At 42.1% G+C, this 19,014-nt stretch overlaps 1 protein-coding gene across 1 annotated transcript in view; it reads left to right on the top strand.

Moving 5' to 3' along the window:
- The window catches only part of rnf20 (ring finger protein 20, E3 ubiquitin protein ligase), a 74,248-nt gene that overhangs the window by 6,488 nt on the left and 48,746 nt on the right, over positions 1-19,014 (top strand). Inside the window, exons 2-3 of the mRNA XM_061250647.1 lie at positions 11,777-11,938; positions 12,215-12,481. Coding sequence (XP_061106631.1) covers positions 11,777-11,938; positions 12,215-12,481 — 429 coding nt within the window. The remainder of the gene's footprint in view (positions 1-11,776; positions 11,939-12,214; positions 12,482-19,014) is intronic.

Genomic DNA, 19,014 nt, shown 5'->3' with positions numbered 1-19,014 from the left:
TTCTTTAGCCAGGCATTGTGCCCCTCCCCTGTAGGGTTGGGGTATTCTCAGTCAGAACTTTAACCTTGCTCTTTAAAACCCTAAATCTAAGTCCCCCGACTTCAAACTCCTCTACTGACAAGTATGGCTGCTCATTATTTGTGAACCACATATTTTTCTTCTTACGGGCGTTCTTACTACCACCTCGATGGCGTGTGCGAGGGGTTAACAATGCATTCCTTTCTAACCCATCCCCCGTCAATCTCTCATCAGGGGGGCCTAGGGCCGGGTCCTCGACACACCTTGTCTGCCAAAATAAAAGAAGAAGCCTCAATTGCCAGAGAAAGTGAAAATTGGTTACAGTATATTAGTTACCCAGTCAGGCCATTTGTGCCAGCCCCACTGCGGTGCTTCAAATGTATGTGGTTAGGACATGTGGCTTCAGTGTGTAAAGGGGAGAGGTGCTGCTGCAGATGTGGGGGAAACCTTGATTATGGGTAATGTGGGGAAGGGGTTTAGCCTAAATGTTGTAATTGCAAGGGGGCGCACAGTGTGGCACCTAGGGGGTGAATAATGCAACAACAGGTGCAGCAGATACAGTATTATAAGATTGTCAATCAAGTATCATATGCTGAGGCTGTGAGGGAAGCCAGACAGGTGCGTGGCTCAGGGCAACAGGGGGGACAGGGCAAGTGGAGGCACGGTCCATTACAGTGTAATACTTTGTTAGTGGACAAGACTCAGTTCTTAGCTTTCCTGGCTAATGTATTTAACTGTTCTGCCAAAACTGAGAGCCAGACAGACTGTATTGATATTATTGTGAATGATGTAGCTATATACAGTGGGGTCCAGAAGTTTGAGACCACTAGTGAAAATGCCTCTATTTTGGTTTCTTTTCCAACTTTTTCTTTACAAATTATATTATCAGCATAACAATTTGAGTGAAAAGTTGAATCTTTGAAAGATTTACATGATCTGACAACTTCTTAGTATTTTACGTTACATTTGGCAGACGCTCTTATCCAGAGTGACGTACAACAAAGTGCAAAGTGCATACCCATAACCAGGGATGAGTGCGCTGAAAGACCCTACAATTTCAACTGCTACCTGCACAACAAAGATAAAGACCAGGGCCTATTTGATCATCTGATTTCAATTTTTTTTTAACATTTATTTAAAATCATAGTACCGCAACAGGCCAATGTATGAACAAACCGCTTACCTAGCCACTTACCTAGCCACTAACACTGCTTACTTAGCCAAACAAAACCTAAAAATACAAAAAAAAAATCCTAATACACAAGTAAATATCACACACAAAGACAACAATTAAGGTTTACAGGGAGGTAGGGAGGGACAGGGAGAGGTGCAGCTTGAAGAGGTGCGTCTTCAGTCTCCGCTTGAAGATGGCAAGAGATTCTGCTGTTCTGACCTCTACGGGGAGTTCGTTCCACCACCATGGAGCCAGAACAGACAGTAGTCATGAGCAGGAGATGGAAGTTCGGAGAGGGGGAGGTGCCTGTGGTGGCCGAACAAAGAGGTCTGGCAGGGGTGGAGGGTCTGATGATTTTTTGGAGGTAAGCTGGGGCTGACCCCTTAACTGCTTGGAAGGCTAGTACCAATGTTTGAATTTGATGTGAGCCATGACAGGCATTCCCAGTGGAGGGAAGTAAGCGGTGGGTAACATCCGAGTGTTTGGGAAGGTTGAAGACCAGACGAGCTGCTGCATTGGTATGTCCCCCTTTTGCTTTAATGATAACATGCAATTGAGCTGTCTTGGACTGCATACATTTGTGCAAAACCTGATGATCCATGTTATGCCAACATTATTTGACAATGTTCCAAAGAGTGCTTTGTGATGTTGCCCAGTTTTTGTGTCCCCATAAATGTTCAGTGGGGTTGCAGTCTGGTGATTGTGGAGTTCTTGCAAAGCTTTGAAGTAACATTAATTTGTTTAAATAAAAAAATAAATAACCTAAAACTTTCTGTTTAATTTTCAGGATTACATGAAAAAATATGGTCTCACACTTTTGGACCCAACTTTATATTTATGGATACCTGGAGCCACAGCAGAGAACTTGAGAGAGCTGTTGACACCAGAAATGGGAGTACAGCCATCTCAAATCGTTAACAGTGTTTTTGTGTGGATATGCCACTGCTTGTATTTCAATAAAAATGCTTTAGAAAATTGGGTTAAAAAGACTGTTTACAAGTTGCCAGTATTACCTGATCTCCTCTGCATTCAAGAAACTTGGTAAACTCCACACCTGCAGGTCAGTGCATAGACACAGACAGGTTGGTCAAGGGGGAGGGTGTAGTACTTTTGTGAAGGATGGGTTATCATTTCAGAACAAGGCTGTAAGTGAATGTGAGTTAATATGTGGCACTGACGTTGTGGTTGGCAATGAGGGATAGTGTTGTTGTGGTGAATTTGTGTCACCCCGTGTTTTGACCTGTCCCTTGCTTACCTTGAAGAAATACTTAGGTTTAGGGGTAATAAGGTAATTTGGTGTGGATATTTTAATTCCTATAATACCCTATGGGGTAGTGGGTCCACTAATAATGTTGTTGTTGTGGAGGAGGTTATGGAGAGCTGGGCATTGGCTTGAATGGTGGGTGGGGTACACAGTTTAATATTATCTCAGGGACATCGTTAGTATCTACCTCTGGCATAGGTATGGGAGCTTTGGGAGGATTCAACTGTAGGGAGTGACTATTTTCCATTATTATGTAAAATGGGGGTAGACGCCTCTAGGGAGGAGTACCTGAGAAGATGGTGCTTGGAAAAAGCAGACTGGGAGAGCAGTGGCCAGGAGATTCATCAAGGCAGCGAGAAAGGATATGTTGGAGGGAGTTCTCGAATCGGCCAGAGTACATAGGTTGGGGAGGTGTGGGGTATGATTAGGAAAATTACACAGTATCTAAGGCCAATCTATTTCCAGTATTTGTGGATGGAGATAGGGTTGCTAGGTCCGGGAAGGAGAAGGCAGAGGTGCTATAAAAGCAGCATTTGCCAAGGCCCATACTTCTGCAAATCTGGGCAAGGACAGATATAACAAGTGCCGACTAGCAGTTCTAAGCCACTGGGGAGATATATGTCGGAAAAGGACTGAGTTTGATAGCAGTCTGGACAACAAAATAGTTTGATCTCAAAATGGCTCTGCTTAGTACTACACATTCTGCCCCTGTACAAGATTCTGTGTGCTACATTATATTAAAGCATGTCTCTGATGTAATTCTATATAGGGTTTTGGACATTTTTAACAAAATATGGGCTGAGGGAGCCATTCCATGGGGAGACATGCAGTGGTCATCCCTATAGCTTAGCCAGGGAAAGATATGATGGTAGCAACTAATTATGGCCCATTTGCACTCATCTTGTGCCTCATGTACTGAGAGTACTGATTAACAGGCTATCATTTTGTCTGGAGAGTAGAGGGTCATTAGTGGGATATCAGTGTGGGTTCAGAAAATTGATGCAATGCTACAGCTGTCAAGAAGGCTTTGGCAAAGAAGGAAGTATTGGTGGTCTTTTTTGATATTGAAAAAGTGTATGGCATACTGTGCAAGGAGGGTCTCATGATTCACTTAGAGAAATTGGGGGTGGGGGGGATAATGTACAATTGGATCCTAGATTTCTTGTTTTGGCGTACAATACAGATGAGAGTAGGTGCAGACCTTTCAGGGTGGAAACAGGACACCTCAGGGCAGTCTGATCAGCCTGGTACTTTCTTATATTTTTATTAATGATGTGTTTCATCATGTGTGATATATCTTTTTATATGTTGATGATGGTGTATTGTGGAGGAGGGGTAGGAATGCCAATTTCGCAGTGGGGAAAATATGGCAGGTCATTCAGGAAGTGGAGGTATAGTCTGCAAACTGGGGTTTTTGATACATGCTGCAAATTCTTTACAAACCGGACCATAGCTAATAATGTGAAATTGTATTTATATGGAGAATCCCTAATGAGGGCAGATGTGACTAGATACCTGGGATTGTGGTTTGACAGGAGATTGACTTGGGGGTGGCATGTTGAGGTATTGGATGCTAAATGCAGGATTTTTATTTAATGTAATGTAGTGTCTCAGTGGGGAGCTTGTAGATCTGCACTGAAGACCAATTACTATGCTCTTGTAAGGACTGCAATTAATTATGGTATACAGTTCTGCAGCCGCCAAGCATTTAAAGATATTAGATCTGATCCAAGCACGAGCACTGAGACTGTGTAATGAGGCTTGACAGTATCTAGTCTACTCGGTGAATTGCCACTTGCATTGAGGAAGATGAAATGGACATTCACATACTGGATTTCCTTACGAAGCCGTGGGACATCCTACACAATCTGTTTTAGAACTTGGTTGGGAGTACTCAACAAAGAAAGGTGGGGGGTTTGGATTGAAGGTAGGGGAGGGAGGTTGGGCCGATTGTGGCAATATCTCCTGTTCCACAGCCTGTGGTTGACATGGGACTTTTAGAATATATACATCGGGAAGGGGAGGCTGATATTGTGGCTGCATAAGTAATCAGATACGTGCAAAAATAATTGTATTCATATCTGCCTGTTTATACAGATGGATCTAAAGACCCAGTCACTGGTCACATTAGGGGTGCTATGGTGGTTCAGGAGTTTGGAGTGGGCCTGTCCTGGAGGCTGTTTAATGATTTGTCTGTATATTCCTCAGAGGCCTTTATTATTAGCCAGAGGCTATTATTAAGGCCTTACAGTGGGAGGATGAGGTAAGGCCAGACCATGTAGGCTTATGTTCTGATTCAACTGCAGCATTGGGTAGCATATGTTAATTTCAGTCCTGCTGTTCAGACCTGCTAATTGAGCGATTTATTTCATGATATAGGCATAAATTAGCAGGGATTTCCATCTATTTTTATGGGCGCCTGCTCATGTTGGGATGCAGGGGAATGAGAGGACTGACATGCTGGCAAAGGACGCTATTCGGAGGGATGAGCCTTCAATGTCTGTGAAGTTGTGGAGGACAGAGCTGAAGGCTTTGATTCAGCAGGGGGTGCAGTCACAGTGGCAGGCTTTGTGGGATAATGAGTTTGGAGGGAGAGATCAATACAGAATACAACACACTGTGGGAAAATCAAGTAGTGTGAGGGGTGGTAGGCGAGATGGCTTATGTCTTATATCTCTATTTCAGTTTCGAGTCTGAAAGGTCCCAGACCCCTTTGACCCAGTTTTGATCAATTGTTACTAATGTTGTCATAAAATTGATTCTTTCTGTGTCCAGACCTTTGTGAAGGATAACATTGCTGTAGTTGCTGCTAGAGTAAGCAGTTATACGTTTGTTACTTTGCTAAAAAAAAAAAAAAAACGTTAGCTATCTATTACTTAGCTATCAACACCAAAGAAAATGTATGATCAGTTCTTGTAACGTTGGCTCGCTAAAATCTCTATGAACCTAGGACTTTCTAATTAAAATAAATATGTCAACATTTTAATAGTAAATAATTTATTACCTCATACATACGCTTTGTAGGACTGGGTTGCACCAGCTGTATTTTAGTTCAAATGTAGCGTAGTTATAACTTAAATTCCTACTAAGTTCTGATTTATGCATTGCTAAAATAAAAGTGGTGACACCACAGGAATAAGCCAACAATGTACTAACAATTAAATAGCCTACACTCAGCAGGTGTAATCATACAGTCACTCACTAACGGTAAAAAATAATTTCTTTTCTGCACACAGCATCATTTTTCAGAAACACCATGCCAACTCTGTAATCAAGTTGAGTTTTTACTTGGATATGATATTTCAGTGGCAATCTGGCCAACTAGCTATGATGTCAAGTAGCCATCTGTAACTTAACCACGAGGAGAGACTGTTTCCATTGTTCATAATCCACTCATCTTAGTAATAATGACTTTACCTCCAAACCAACTGTTAGGATTTTTTAGTTCACTGGCTCATGCTAGCCTGAACATGAGGAAATTATATGATAGAACACTTAGTAGCCTAAACTTACCAGTGACAGTTATCCAAACACATTCTTATATATACTCAGTGAGCAATTTATTAGTTAGGTCACCAGCTTGTTATTGCAAATATTTAATCAGCCAATCATGTGACAGCAACAAAATGTGTAAAAGCATGCAGACATGGTCAAGAGGTTCAGCTCTTGTTCAGACCGAATGTCAGAATGTGGAAGAAATGTGAACTAAGTGACTTTGACCATGGAATGATTATTGGTGCTAGACAGGGTGGTTTGGGTGTCTCAGTATTTAATGCACAATGTTTAGAGTTTGCAGAGAATGGTGCGAAAAACAAAAAACATCCAGTGAGCAGCAGTTCTGCAGGCAAAAACGCGTTGTTAATGAGAGAATCAGAGGAGGAGGACCAGACTGGTCGCAAGGTGACAGGAAGGTAACTGATCAGCTCGATTTGAGCAACCATAAACTGCACAGAAATGAACCATTATAAATCTGGATTATAGCTGTATTTATAATCAGTATGGCTGACCTGATATTTAAATACAAAAACACATGCAAACCTATCATGGATGAAAAAAACAAGATGAAAAAGAGCTGCAGGCACTTAATGATCGCTCTGTCCTAACATTTTGCACCATGATAACATTTTACCGCAGACACCACTAGGTACAACAGCTTATTTTTTTAATGTGAACAGGCTTTGATACTACAAAGTTATCTATTTGCGAACAAGTTTGGGGATCTATGATGGTGTTTCTTGTGGCTTATGTTTCATTTATTGTTGTGTATTGTTTGATTGTAATGGTATTTGATTTAGGCCTGTTTTAATTTGCACATGGTTATTTTATATTTTTAAGTATAAGTTTATAAGTAGGGGTGATCCAAGTGTTGTAGGAGTAATTGGATCATTATTGGATCATTATCCAAAGAATTGGCCTGCTTTATTTTGATTTATTTATGTTATTCACTAAGAAAATCACTGCCTTACTCATCGTAGACTAAGGATATAACTACTTAATTAGTATCTTGTCATAGTGTGCCCTGAGGTATTTTCAAGATTGCAAACGTAGGCAAATACATTAAGGCTTTTTTCTGTTTGCCAGCCACAAACATAACAATTTGAAAAGGTAGATTATCCGGTAGTGTTTCGGCGAATCGTTCATTCACTGGATAAGAATTCTGTTTAGTTCACCAATGGCCACAGTTGTTACTAACGGATTAACATCACAGAGTTTCACACTGCACAGGGGTACCAGGCAAGGATGCCCACTCTCTCCATCACTTTTTGCTCTGTTCATCGAACCCCTTGCCGCTGCAATAGGTCAAAACATCAACATCAAGGGAATCCAAACCCTCAACACTCACCGCAAGATTAGCCTATATGCGGATGATGTGTTGTTGTATCTACAAAACCATCAAACTCTCTACAAGAAATCATCAAGCTCGTTAATTAATTCTCCAACATTTCCGACTACGCTATAAATTGGACAAAATCAGCAATTCTACCCATATATGGTGATGATTGGAATGCTGCAGCTCAAAACCCACCCCTCCCCATTCCCACTGGTAAGTATCTGGGCATAAACATTTCCACCAGACTGTCAGAGTTGTTTCACCTAAACTTCACTCCATTAATAAAAACAATAGAAGATCACTTAAGCCGCTGGATGAACTTACCCCTCTCATTAATTGGCAGAATAGCTACTGTAAAAATGATCATATTACTCTGAATGAATTACCTCTTCACAATGACTCCAACCCAGCCCAGCACTAAATGGTTTAATTCACTAATCTCCATAACAAGAAAATTCTACTGGAAAAATAAAACACCCCAAATCAAATTGGTCACATTACAGAAACACAAAACTCAAGGAGGATTAGAAGCCCTAAATTTCTAGAATATTTATCTGGCAAATCAACTACAATATATCATCAATTGGATTCATCCAAAGCAACAGAACAACTCATGGTTAGAAATAGAACAATCACAATGTAAAAACATTTCAGTCTCCGATTTACCAGTTCTCAACACGAAAATAAAACACTCTAATTGCTTTAATAACACCGCAATTTCAACAACCCTGACAGTCTGGTGGAAAATCTAAAAGATTTTCAAATCTACAATGAAACCCTGTAAATACTCTCCAATATGGCACAACCCTGATTTACTACTCAACAAAAAAAAACTTATCTTCAACACTTGGAAACAAAGCGGTGTCGAGGACCCGGCCCTAGGCCCGCCTGATGAGAGATTGACAGAAGATGGGTTAGGCAGGAATGCATTGTTAACCCCTCGCACACGCCAATGGGGTAGGAGTAAAAGCTCCCGTAAGAGGAGAAGTATATGGTACAAGATAAATGTACAACCGTATATGGATACTGAGAGTCTGAAGTCAGAGGACTTAGATTCAGGGTTTTAGAGAGCAAGGCTAAAGGCCTGACTGAGGCCATGCGTAGAATGTGGGAGATCAAAGAGCAGGAGGAGATTGAAAAATGTAAAAGAGATAAGGAAAATGGAAAGGATGTCAATACCGAAAGAAGATTAAGAGGCTTCAAGGGCCTTCCTGATTATAACACAAATAATTTATCGGATAGATTCAATGGACTGACTATAGAGGAGTTAAATGATGAATTACACTCAGCTATTAGCTGGATGTCCTTTGTAGATCCCTTAAGGCGCCACAAAAAGGGGCACCTGAAGAGTGTGTTGAGATGGTGGCAGGCTTTAACTTCTGCCTTGCATGAGATCAAAGTTTGGAAGTCAAGGAGAGACTATGAAATTGAAACAGACACCAGTGATGAATAGGTTCATTAAAAATTACATAAGAGCTAGTGTTTTTCCACTCGTATATTAAGATGGTGGAAATTCCCAAACCGGAGGGGCACATGAAATAAAATATTGGGGAAATTTCTTTTGAGGTATGAGAAAATGACAATTGGAAAAACAGAAATAATTAATATGATCATTAAAAAACAAGTTACATAAGAGATAAATGTCTTCCCGCTTGAAATATTGGGGACATTTCTTATCAAAAAAGGTACACTTTTGTATGCAAAAAAGATATATAAGGAATAAGCTTTTAGACCTTAGAGTAGGATCTTAGAATTTGGCTTCAGAAGATATCTACGAGCTGTTGAAGAAAGAGCCATGCAGAACAACTATAACCAAGCTGGAGTGGTAATTATAATCTATATTACTTGTAGAAGTAGGAAAAGTAACACATTATAAGTTTCCTTTTATTTTAATATCTTTTATTTCTCATTAAGGTACTATATAAGGTAGAAAAATGTAGAGAAGTTATCATAGTTAGATAAATATAATATTCTAGAAATAGTTTCTTTTTAGGGCGGCACGGATGGTGCAGTGGGTAGCACTGCCGCCTCACTGCAAGGAGGTCCTGGGTTCGAATCCCCGTCGGCCGGGGCCTCTCTGTGTGGAGTTTGCATGTTCTCCCCGTGTCTGCGTGGGTTTCCTCCGGGTACTCCGGTTTCCTCCCACAGTCAAAAAGACTTGCATGTTAGGCTGATTGGAGAGTCTAAATTGCCCGTAGGTATGAGTGTGTGAGTGAATGGTGTGTGTGCCCTGCGATGGACTGGTGACCTGTCCAGGGTGTATTCCTGCCTTTCGCCCAATGTATGCTGGGATGGGCTCCAGCCCCCCTGCGACCCTGTTCAGGATAAGCGGGTTCAGATAATGGATGGATGGATGGATAGTTTCTTTTTAAACGTCCAGAAGGGGGAGCTATAGGATAAGGCTAAGGCCAAAGAGGATGGATATTGGAGGGGTGTACCTTGATTTTTAAACATCATGGTGGAAAGGTAAATTAGAAAGAGCTAAAGTGGTATATGTAACTTGCATGTGATTAGCAAACTGCAAAAGATGATATGTACACTGTAATCTGTAACTCTATTCTTTTGATTGATTATAATAAAGTATATCTTACTATAATCATATGTGATAAAGAGTCTTTAGAGGAATACATTGAATACAGGACATCGATTACCAGATTTGCATCACACCCTTCACTTCGAGACTGGGCTGGAAGTTCAGTAGAACTTACCAGGGCTCCAGGACGTTCGGAGTACTTGAGTTCGTCCCCGAGACACCTCATGGTGAGGTACTGCTCGTGGGAACGTGAGGTCTGAGCTCGGCAAGGGGTCCGTGGCTCACGACAATTTTGGCGCCCAACGTGGGGCTCGAGCAGTTGAGAACTGCTCACGGCCTATTGAGGCATTGCCCGAGTAGATTCCTACTCGTGGGGCTCGAGTCGATTACTGGCACTGACGAGAAAGGTGCTAGGCACCTAAGTAGTGAAACCGTAATACTCGAACTCGAAAGGAATCGAGGTAATTTAGAATAAGTTACAATATTAAAAAACTGTATAGGACAGTAAATTCTAATAAAGTAATAGTATAAATATAAATTCATAACTAGGTGGGAAAATGGCTGTTAGTGATATGCCAGACCCACATATAGAAGTATATTTCGGAGTGGTTGAATCACTGTTCCATGAAGTGCAGAGGCCTTTTCCTTGGCCGCTGCACTTAGCAGATCCATGCAACCTTGGCCAGAGTGCTGGAGCAGGTGTGTCATGGGCAATTAGTAGAATATTAGATGGGCATGATCAAAGGGGAGGATGGTATGAACGGAGATTACTGTTGGCTCAACAGGATACGGCGCGTCAGGTGATAATCTCCCAAGCAGCAGATGTACATCCCGCTCAATTGGGTCCAAATATAACTGCAATTTTGAGTCATGTGCCCCCTTATGGGCAACACCCTACTAGATCGAAGGCCCTGTTGTACAGTTACTATATGAGATTAATACGAGCCTCAGAGACAATTGGGGATGGGGGAATAGTAGCCACAACCTTAGCAGGAAGTGGGAATTTCGGTGGCAGTAGTAAAGACAGCTTAGAGGCATTAATGGGGGTGGCTCAGGCTATCAATGTCAATTCCATCGGTTCCCCGGTGTTCCTGATAATATGGAATCGCGCTGAGGATGAAATGGGGAGGTTGTAGCGAGGCTGTAAACGATATCGTATGCCTTCTCAATACGGAATGCAAGCTGAGTACTTTGAAAAAGGCACTGAACCGACAGATAAAATAGAAAGAAAATTGTTAAATGAAATCTGGGATATAGCCTATCCAGGCCTAGGAGGGCCAGGCGATTCTAGAAGGGCTGGAGGCCGGAGGAGGGACTCCTTGATTTCTATGACAGGGCTCATAGAAAACCTTGAAGACTGGGATGGAATAGCCCCTTCGGCGCCTCTTCCTGATCGGTCTGAACACCCCCCTGGTTGGGAGGGGATTCCTTGGCATTCACTCATACAAGAAAGGAGGAGCCGCATAAATCCTACCAGCACGGTTGTAGGAGCACAAGAATTTGACCCCGTCGGAGATGAGTGGGATGAGGATCCTCAGCTAGGCCCCAGCAGATTGCAGCCTGGGGCCTTAGTAAGGCCAGGGACTCCATATCCAGGGCTGCCACCAGCGGCATTAGGGCCTAAAGGGCGACCTCACCCTAAACCTCCAATCCTACCTAAACCTAGGGGCATACCCGTACAACCACCACCACCACCACCCCCTCCATTTAATCCTCCCCCTGCTGATCCAAATGACGGATTAACATATCCACAACCTTTACCTGACACAGTGAATAGGCAATTAGAATCCCTACTACCCTTCACACCCTTAAATCCGAACACAAGAGGCCCTGAATCCATACAAAGACCAAACCCCCTAGGCCCAACCCCTAGAGGAGGCGATGAGGAGGCAAGGCCTGCACCTCCAACAACACCACTTGCACTGATCAGTGTAGGAAGACTGTCTGAGCCCTCAGGTGAGGGGAAAAGAGGAAGAGACTCTGGTGGGACACGAGGGCCTGCTGGGGGATCACCCGAACCACAGAGAAGGGGAGCAGACGGACCTAGGGGTCCTATACATCCTCTCTCCATATCCATATCCAGATGAAGAGGAGGACTCCGAGCCAGAACTGACTAACGTGTGGCAAACAATCCCTGTTCAGTGGATGAAAGGCCGAATTAGACCCAGAAAATCATATGATTTAGGTGAAACTAGTAGACCCTATGCGGCTGAGCCTGAACCAGGACCAATAATAGCAGAAGGGGGAAGCTTTATGTACCCTCTCCGAACCCAGCGAAGATGTGGCTATCCCGAAGACCACCCTATCAGGAGCGTAGGCCCACTTTCCCGGGTGACAGGGGAAATAGTAGTCCCTCAGACACAGGCCCTACAGCTTATGTGTTTACCTGAGCAGGAAGACATGCGACTGGCCGGCTACACTGACAGGGTAATAAGAACTGCAGTCGAAGGAGGATACAGCCACCTGAGAGGAGTAGTTAGAGACGCCATGAATAACCCAATCATAGAGGAAAGAGATTCAGATGGAAGATATAGCAGGCAACGCCTATCTTCTGATATTCAAGAAAGGGAGTATGACAATGATCCAAGTCCCCCTGAACCTCCTAGCGAGAGAATATGGAAAGGACCTGAAACCAGATCAAGAACAAGAGAAAGAATGAGGGTAGGATTCCTAGATACAGTCAAAATACCTAGTAGGGAATTTTTAGGCCCAAACGAAAAGGAAAAAGAATACCGACACTCTACACCTTGGGGAATTCAGATGAGCAAGTTTGCCCCTTTTCAAACTGGTGAATTGTTGAGTCAGATAGACAACTGCACCAATGTACTTAATGAAATCAAAGCTTTAAAAGCAACCATTCCTGATCCCCGTCCAGGGGAGGATATGGACGCTTATGTGCGGAGATCACGACGAAAACTGACCAAAGCAGGGGCCTCAGTAATGGCTCGAAAAATGTGGTGGGCCAGGACTGGAGCAGGAGTATATGATGCTGATGCAGAAGAGGAAGAGATATTGGCAGAAGCTGGATATCATCTAAATCAGGGGCTAATCTCAGCAGCGGTATCACACACTTCCACCACCTTTTCCAGAATAACAAATTCATTACTTTTCAGCATTTGGTCCAGAAGTTCAATATCGGGAAAGAACAATATCTTGAGTACCTCCAATTAAAGTCTGTTCTAAAATCAAAAATCAACATATCAAATAACAATTTACTCCCACCCCCAATAGTAGAAGAAATCAGCAATATGTTCAGATATCACTCAGCACAAGATGTATAGGATGGGACACACAGACTCCGATGCATGCTCACACTGCACAGTAAACGACGGAACAAATTACACTTCAGCACCAAACCTCAGTCTTTAAAACAGTTTTTATCTACATGTCCACCTTTCTGTCCATCCATCCATCTGCTGGGTTTCATAATATCTTGTCATGCACGTCTGTTTGTCCATCTGCTTGTTCTCAAGTCTTGTCAAGTCTGTTTGTCTGTCCTTGTATGATGGTATTAGGGTGGGTGTCACGTTTCAGGTCTGTCTCACCATGTTTTATGTTGATTTATGTTTATTCATGTTGTCTTAGTCACGTAGTGTTTTATCATGTATTATGTTGTCTAGGTTCGTCATGTTGTTTAGTTATGTTTCGTTACGATTTATTTTCTTGTCATGTTTAGTTATGTTATCGTACGATTTTATTACCTGGTTATGTTGAGTGATTATCGTCTTAGTTTCGCGTTGTGTTATGTTTCGATGCATGTTTATTGTTTAGTTAACTGGTCGTTGTTATGCATACACTTTTACATGTTTTTCCGCAAACCTTGCGTTCCGCCTTCTCTCTCTCTCTCTCTCTCTCGTTCTGTCCTTCACTCCCCTTATGTTCTATTTGTCTATTTACTAAAACTACTAACGCTAGATCAGGATTGGGTAGAAACTAACAAGACTAATCATGTGTTCATGTTACCTTACGTTTCTCGTGCATGTCATTTACTAATTTACTAATGCTAGGGCAGGATAGGTTTATTACTAACGATTACTAATCTCCTTGTTAAACTTGTCATCCATCGCACCTGTTTTCCATTTCCTTGCTACGCTCTTACTAATTGTCTACACCTGTCTACACCTGCATTTATAGCCCAGTCGCGCAACTGTTCACTGCGAAATTGTCTGCCTCTGTCTTTTCACGCAACTCTTGAGCATTACTTACTGTCTTGATTACACGTTACGATCCACGCCTGTTACTGACCATCGACCATTGATTTCTGTTTTGTGACCTTCGTTTTGTTTTTCGACTACGTCCCCGCCTACCGTTTATGTACTTTTGCCCCGCTGATTGTTTCATGGTTTCGACTCCCGCTTCGCCCACGACTTCGCCTCTGCCTGCCGTCCGCCTGTTCATCTGCCCCGCTGACTGCTCTCCTGCTACCGGACCTCCCCGCACGCCTACCGACTACGAGATTGCCTCTTCCCTCGGCACCGTGCTTTTTGTTCGTTTTGTATTTGTTTGGCTGGATCTTCGTGTATGGACTTTGTTTGTATTGACTACTCTCCTGGGACTCGTCCCGAATAAAGCCCTAACGGGACTTTATCTTACTATTGTTTCTGAGTCGTGCATTTTGGGTCCAACCCCCACGCACCCGTCTCAGTGGGGGGTGGGTATGGAGTGGCTTCACCTAAATGTTATGTATTTGTTATGTTCCTGTGTTCTGTCTGTTAGTTTATCATTGTTTATTATCGTTATTCTTGTAATTTATTATTTTTCATATTCATGTCTGGTGTTCTGTTTATATTCATTAGTCTTTGCACTTGTCTTCCCCTGTGATGTCTGAGTCTGAATGTTTATGAGCCCAGTCACTCCCCCGTCTGTGTGCCCCACTATTTGGGTGTTTACAGTAGTTCCGGGGTTCAACCTTCCTCCCAATCTTGCATTCCTTACTTCCTGCTTTCACTCCAGTTCATGTTTGTACATGTCACGAATATACTAATCCCAACTAACATAGAATTTGTACAGTACTAATTATACTAACACACTAATAGGTTCTTCAAACTAGCAAACTAACATTCACTAGTTTTGGGTATTTGTAATTGAAATCACTTAACTAACTTACTAACGCATCTCCAGTTTCAATTCTGTTCTGTAACTCTGCCTGCCTCTATCACTGATTACTTGCTTAGTTTCAGCAAAGTATTCGCACCTGTCTCTCCGTATCTCTGCATCTCCTGATTTTGTGCAATTTTCTACTCCCTTGTCCGGAGCCGTTTGTATTACGTGTGTCTTTGTGAATCCAGTCCACGTTTTCATTTCCCCCTCGTTATTGTGCCATTACCCTTTCATGTGTCTTACCTGATGTTTATTTGTTGGACCACCCTCACTCCCATGTCCCGCCTAGTTTGTCTCATTCCCCTGTGTATTTATACCTGTCCTTTTCAGTTGCACCTTGCTAGTTCGTCTTGTCCTATGTCTGAGCCCCGAGCCCATTTCTTCCGCCCCCCAGTTCTAGCGCCCTTGTTCCCGAGCCCTTGTTCCCTTGCCCTTGTTCCTGAGTCCTTGCCCTTGTGGCATTTCGCCTTGTTCATCTGGATTTCCTGTTTTGACCCCTGCCTGCTTCCCTGGACTCTTCTTTGGTTTTTGTGGATCTGTACCACTGCCTTGTTGGACTGATCCCCTGGTTTTTGACCTTGGCCTCTTTTTTGACTCCACTCTGTCTGCCCCTGCTTTTGCTGCCATTTTTTCTGCACCCCTGTCTGCTTTTGGTTCCTCTGTTTCCCCCGGCGTAACAGTATTTGCAATTGAAATAAAAAAATAATGATGTCCTCTGAAGAGAGGGGGTGGTGGCGGGATTAATAAAAGAAATAATAAATAAATATAATAATAATAATAATAATAATAATAATAATAAAAGAAAAATACTGATCTTAAACAGAAGGCATGTATTTAGCATACATTAATGCCCCTAAAATACCCTATAAGGATATGGAATTCAATTTCAGGCAATTTAAAGAGATTGAGAGAAAGATAAATGTCAGTACTTTGAGCTAAGCTTCCCCTGTTCTGTTGGTTTTCTTCCTGTCTGTCTGTGTGATTTTGTGGGTGTAAGCATGTGCTTTTGTTTGTTTTCAGTATCCATGTGTCTTGGCCCCACCTGCTTCTCCTACTTTGTACTTGTCTGACTTGTTAAATACTGACAAGTTTTTGGATTAAGATTTTGTCTGCTGTCTTGGACTGTTTTCCTACCTGACCTGAACTCTTGTTGATTCATCTGTCTGCTTTCCTTGTATTTTGCCTGCTGTTTGCCTGTTTGGATCCTTTGGATTTAAACATTTTGGTTTTGACATCGCCTGCCTTCTGACTTTGAGACTAGATTCTGTTTTGGCTCTTGAACTGTTTCATAAATCACCAGTTGATTTCACTCTGGTCTGCGATTGGGTCCTCACTTCTACAAACCCTGACAATAAAATAACTTTGCTTTAAAATGCTGTGCAGCATGCGACACATGATCAGATTTTTTATCATTATATGACTGTGTGCTACAGCTACTTAGTAACATCTTGTCTTTGCAAACATTAAAATTTATATTACAATGTAATTAACGTTAATGGTTGTTCGCCATTATTGTTTGTTGTTTATTGTGTTCAAAAAAGAATGAGGAAAAGCTGATTGTCCTGGTGCAGAAACAAAGAGTTATACCTATGACCCACAGAACTGCCTGTATAAAGACAAAAATGGAAAAATATGCTATTTGGAGTGCTGTCACCATGAAATGTCAGGGCCAGGGATTGCTATTTCTGTTCCACATATTATGGAACAGGTAAAACCAGTGTACCAGTCCCCAAGAAGCTGAGGACAGAAAGCACCTGAACATGTTCTGGAATTGAACAGGAATGGCGTCTGGATCTTCTGAGTTCTGGATCCAGTGTGTTGCATAAACTCAGAAAAATTATCCTGAACAGGGTCGCAGGGGGGCTGGAGCCTATCCCAGCTTACATTGAAAGGCAGGAATACACCCTGGACAGGTCGCCAGTCAATCACAGGGCACAAACACCATTCACTGACACACTCATACCTACAGGCAATTTAGATTCTCCAATCAGCCTAACCTGCATGTCTTTGAACTGTGGGAGGAAACAAGAGTACCCAGAGGAAACCCACGCGAAAACAGGGAGAACATGCAAACTCTGCACAGAGAGGCAGGACCTCCTTGCTGTGAGGCGGCAGTGCTACCCACTGCACCATCCGTGCCACCAACTCCAATTAAGCATGATTTAATCATTACCCGGATGAATCATCTAATTCTAATGTTGAATCCAATTGCGTGTTTTTATATGATATGAGCAGTGGTGGCGGGTGGTGATACTGGATGGGGGGGTCAAAAACTCAAAAGTCTAATACCGATCAATAGCTCACGCTCCACCATTGCATTTGAAAATATGCCATTCGAATATACGCGATTACAATCACATGAGCAGATACATTTTTTAGTATGGCTGGCATCAGTGAGTGGGAATTGAATGCATAACCTTGGCAGTATTAGTGCCAGGCACTAATGAACCAGTGGAGCTATAGGACTACAATATAGGCCTTGCTATAAACCAAGCCTTGATATAGTAGGTGCACTAAAGAGAAATCTCTATAACTGAACTCTCAGTAATGTAGTAATGTTGTCTCTGATGTCTAACTTAGTGACCGGTGTATTAGGCAAGTGATCAGTTAACTGCCTATCTACAAAAAGAGAACTCTTTGTCTAGAAACATGCCCCAGAGTAATGATGTGGCAGTTTCATCCTACTCAACGTAAAGCAAACTTGTATCCTCCACAAAATGTTGTACAATGCATAATTCTGGACAGTGAGATATTGGTACAAAGAGTTTTACTATCGCTTGTAGGAAAACCTGAAGAAACATATCCAGACTGATGGCATACAAAGGATATGCAGCAAAATACTAAACATGACTACTTTCATTTACATAACATTGCTCTGTCCCAAACATTATGGTGCCCTGAAATGGGGGGACTGTGTATAAACACTGCTGTCATTCCTACATGTGAAACAAAAATGTATAAAAATGACAATGGGCATTTTAACCACATGTCAAATAGTGGCGTACAGAGGCAAATAAATAAATGATGGGTCTTTGTCCCAAACATTATGGAGGGCACTGTATAATTTAAAAAATTAGCTTGTGGAAATGTGATTATTCTGGTCAGGAAGAAACTATGGATCATGTAACATTTTATATTGCTCTCGGTATTCTGAGGAGATAAAAGAGTATTTGGAGTTGAGGCATTTTGCAGAGAAGTTCGGGAGATCTCTGTATTGATGTTTTAATTCAGTATCTTTAAAGAACTACGTTAATAGATATGAACTATTTGAGTTTGTTCCGGTCCACACTCCATTCCAGTAGGTGGCGGTAATGCACCTTTCTGTTGGTACTAAACCGGCGTTGATCACCAAGACGACGAAGGGACGTAGAAGAAGAAGAAGTAGAAGAACAACTCCGTTTCCGGAAAGCGTATTTGGGGGGCAATATACGGAAATCTCTAGCAAATACAAATTATAACGAATATAAACGCTTTCCGTAAGAAACTAACGAGAACGAGGTCCGAAAGCTGTTCCGAAAAATACCGACCACTAGGTTTTGACAATTAACAAGCCTGCTAACATTAAGGTTTTTATGATCTGTGTGCATTGCCCGGTGTTTTGTTAGCTGGCTAGGTATTCGTTTTGCTGATCTGTAACTAGGATTACACATTGTTATCCAGTTATTGGTAGCAGTGAATAGTTTAGTCTATGTTGGCTGGCTTGTGCACTAATAGAGCCGAAAATTAAGTTATCGTTAGTTGGATAGGTAATTCCATAGATAGCGAATTAACTAATCCTGCAATAAACATTGGAGTAGGTTCATCCATTGCATAGTTCGCCAACTGTTTGTCAACTGAGCAACTAGCTCGCGTACAGTTGCCAAATTGTTATCAGTAGCCAGCCAGTTAACGTTATCCAACTGTTAAGGTAATTCGGTGAGTTGATTTGCTGATGTATTTGTGTTACCTAGTATCTACCTAGCTAGGAAGCTATAACGTTATAGCTTTACGCACGCTGTCTTGAAACGTATTCTTGCCGTGCTGAGTGCCGGACCCGCTAATGAATGTAGTTGTTTATAAGACGGAAGTTATGTCGAGAAATAGTGTTACCGCAT

The sequence above is a fragment of the Conger conger genome, chromosome 8 (assembly GCF_963514075.1).
Source record: "Conger conger chromosome 8, fConCon1.1, whole genome shotgun sequence".
NCBI lineage: Eukaryota > Metazoa > Chordata > Actinopteri > Anguilliformes > Congridae > Conger > Conger conger.
Note: the sequence above shows the minus strand (reverse complement) of the source record. Positions and strands in the feature narration are given on the sequence as shown.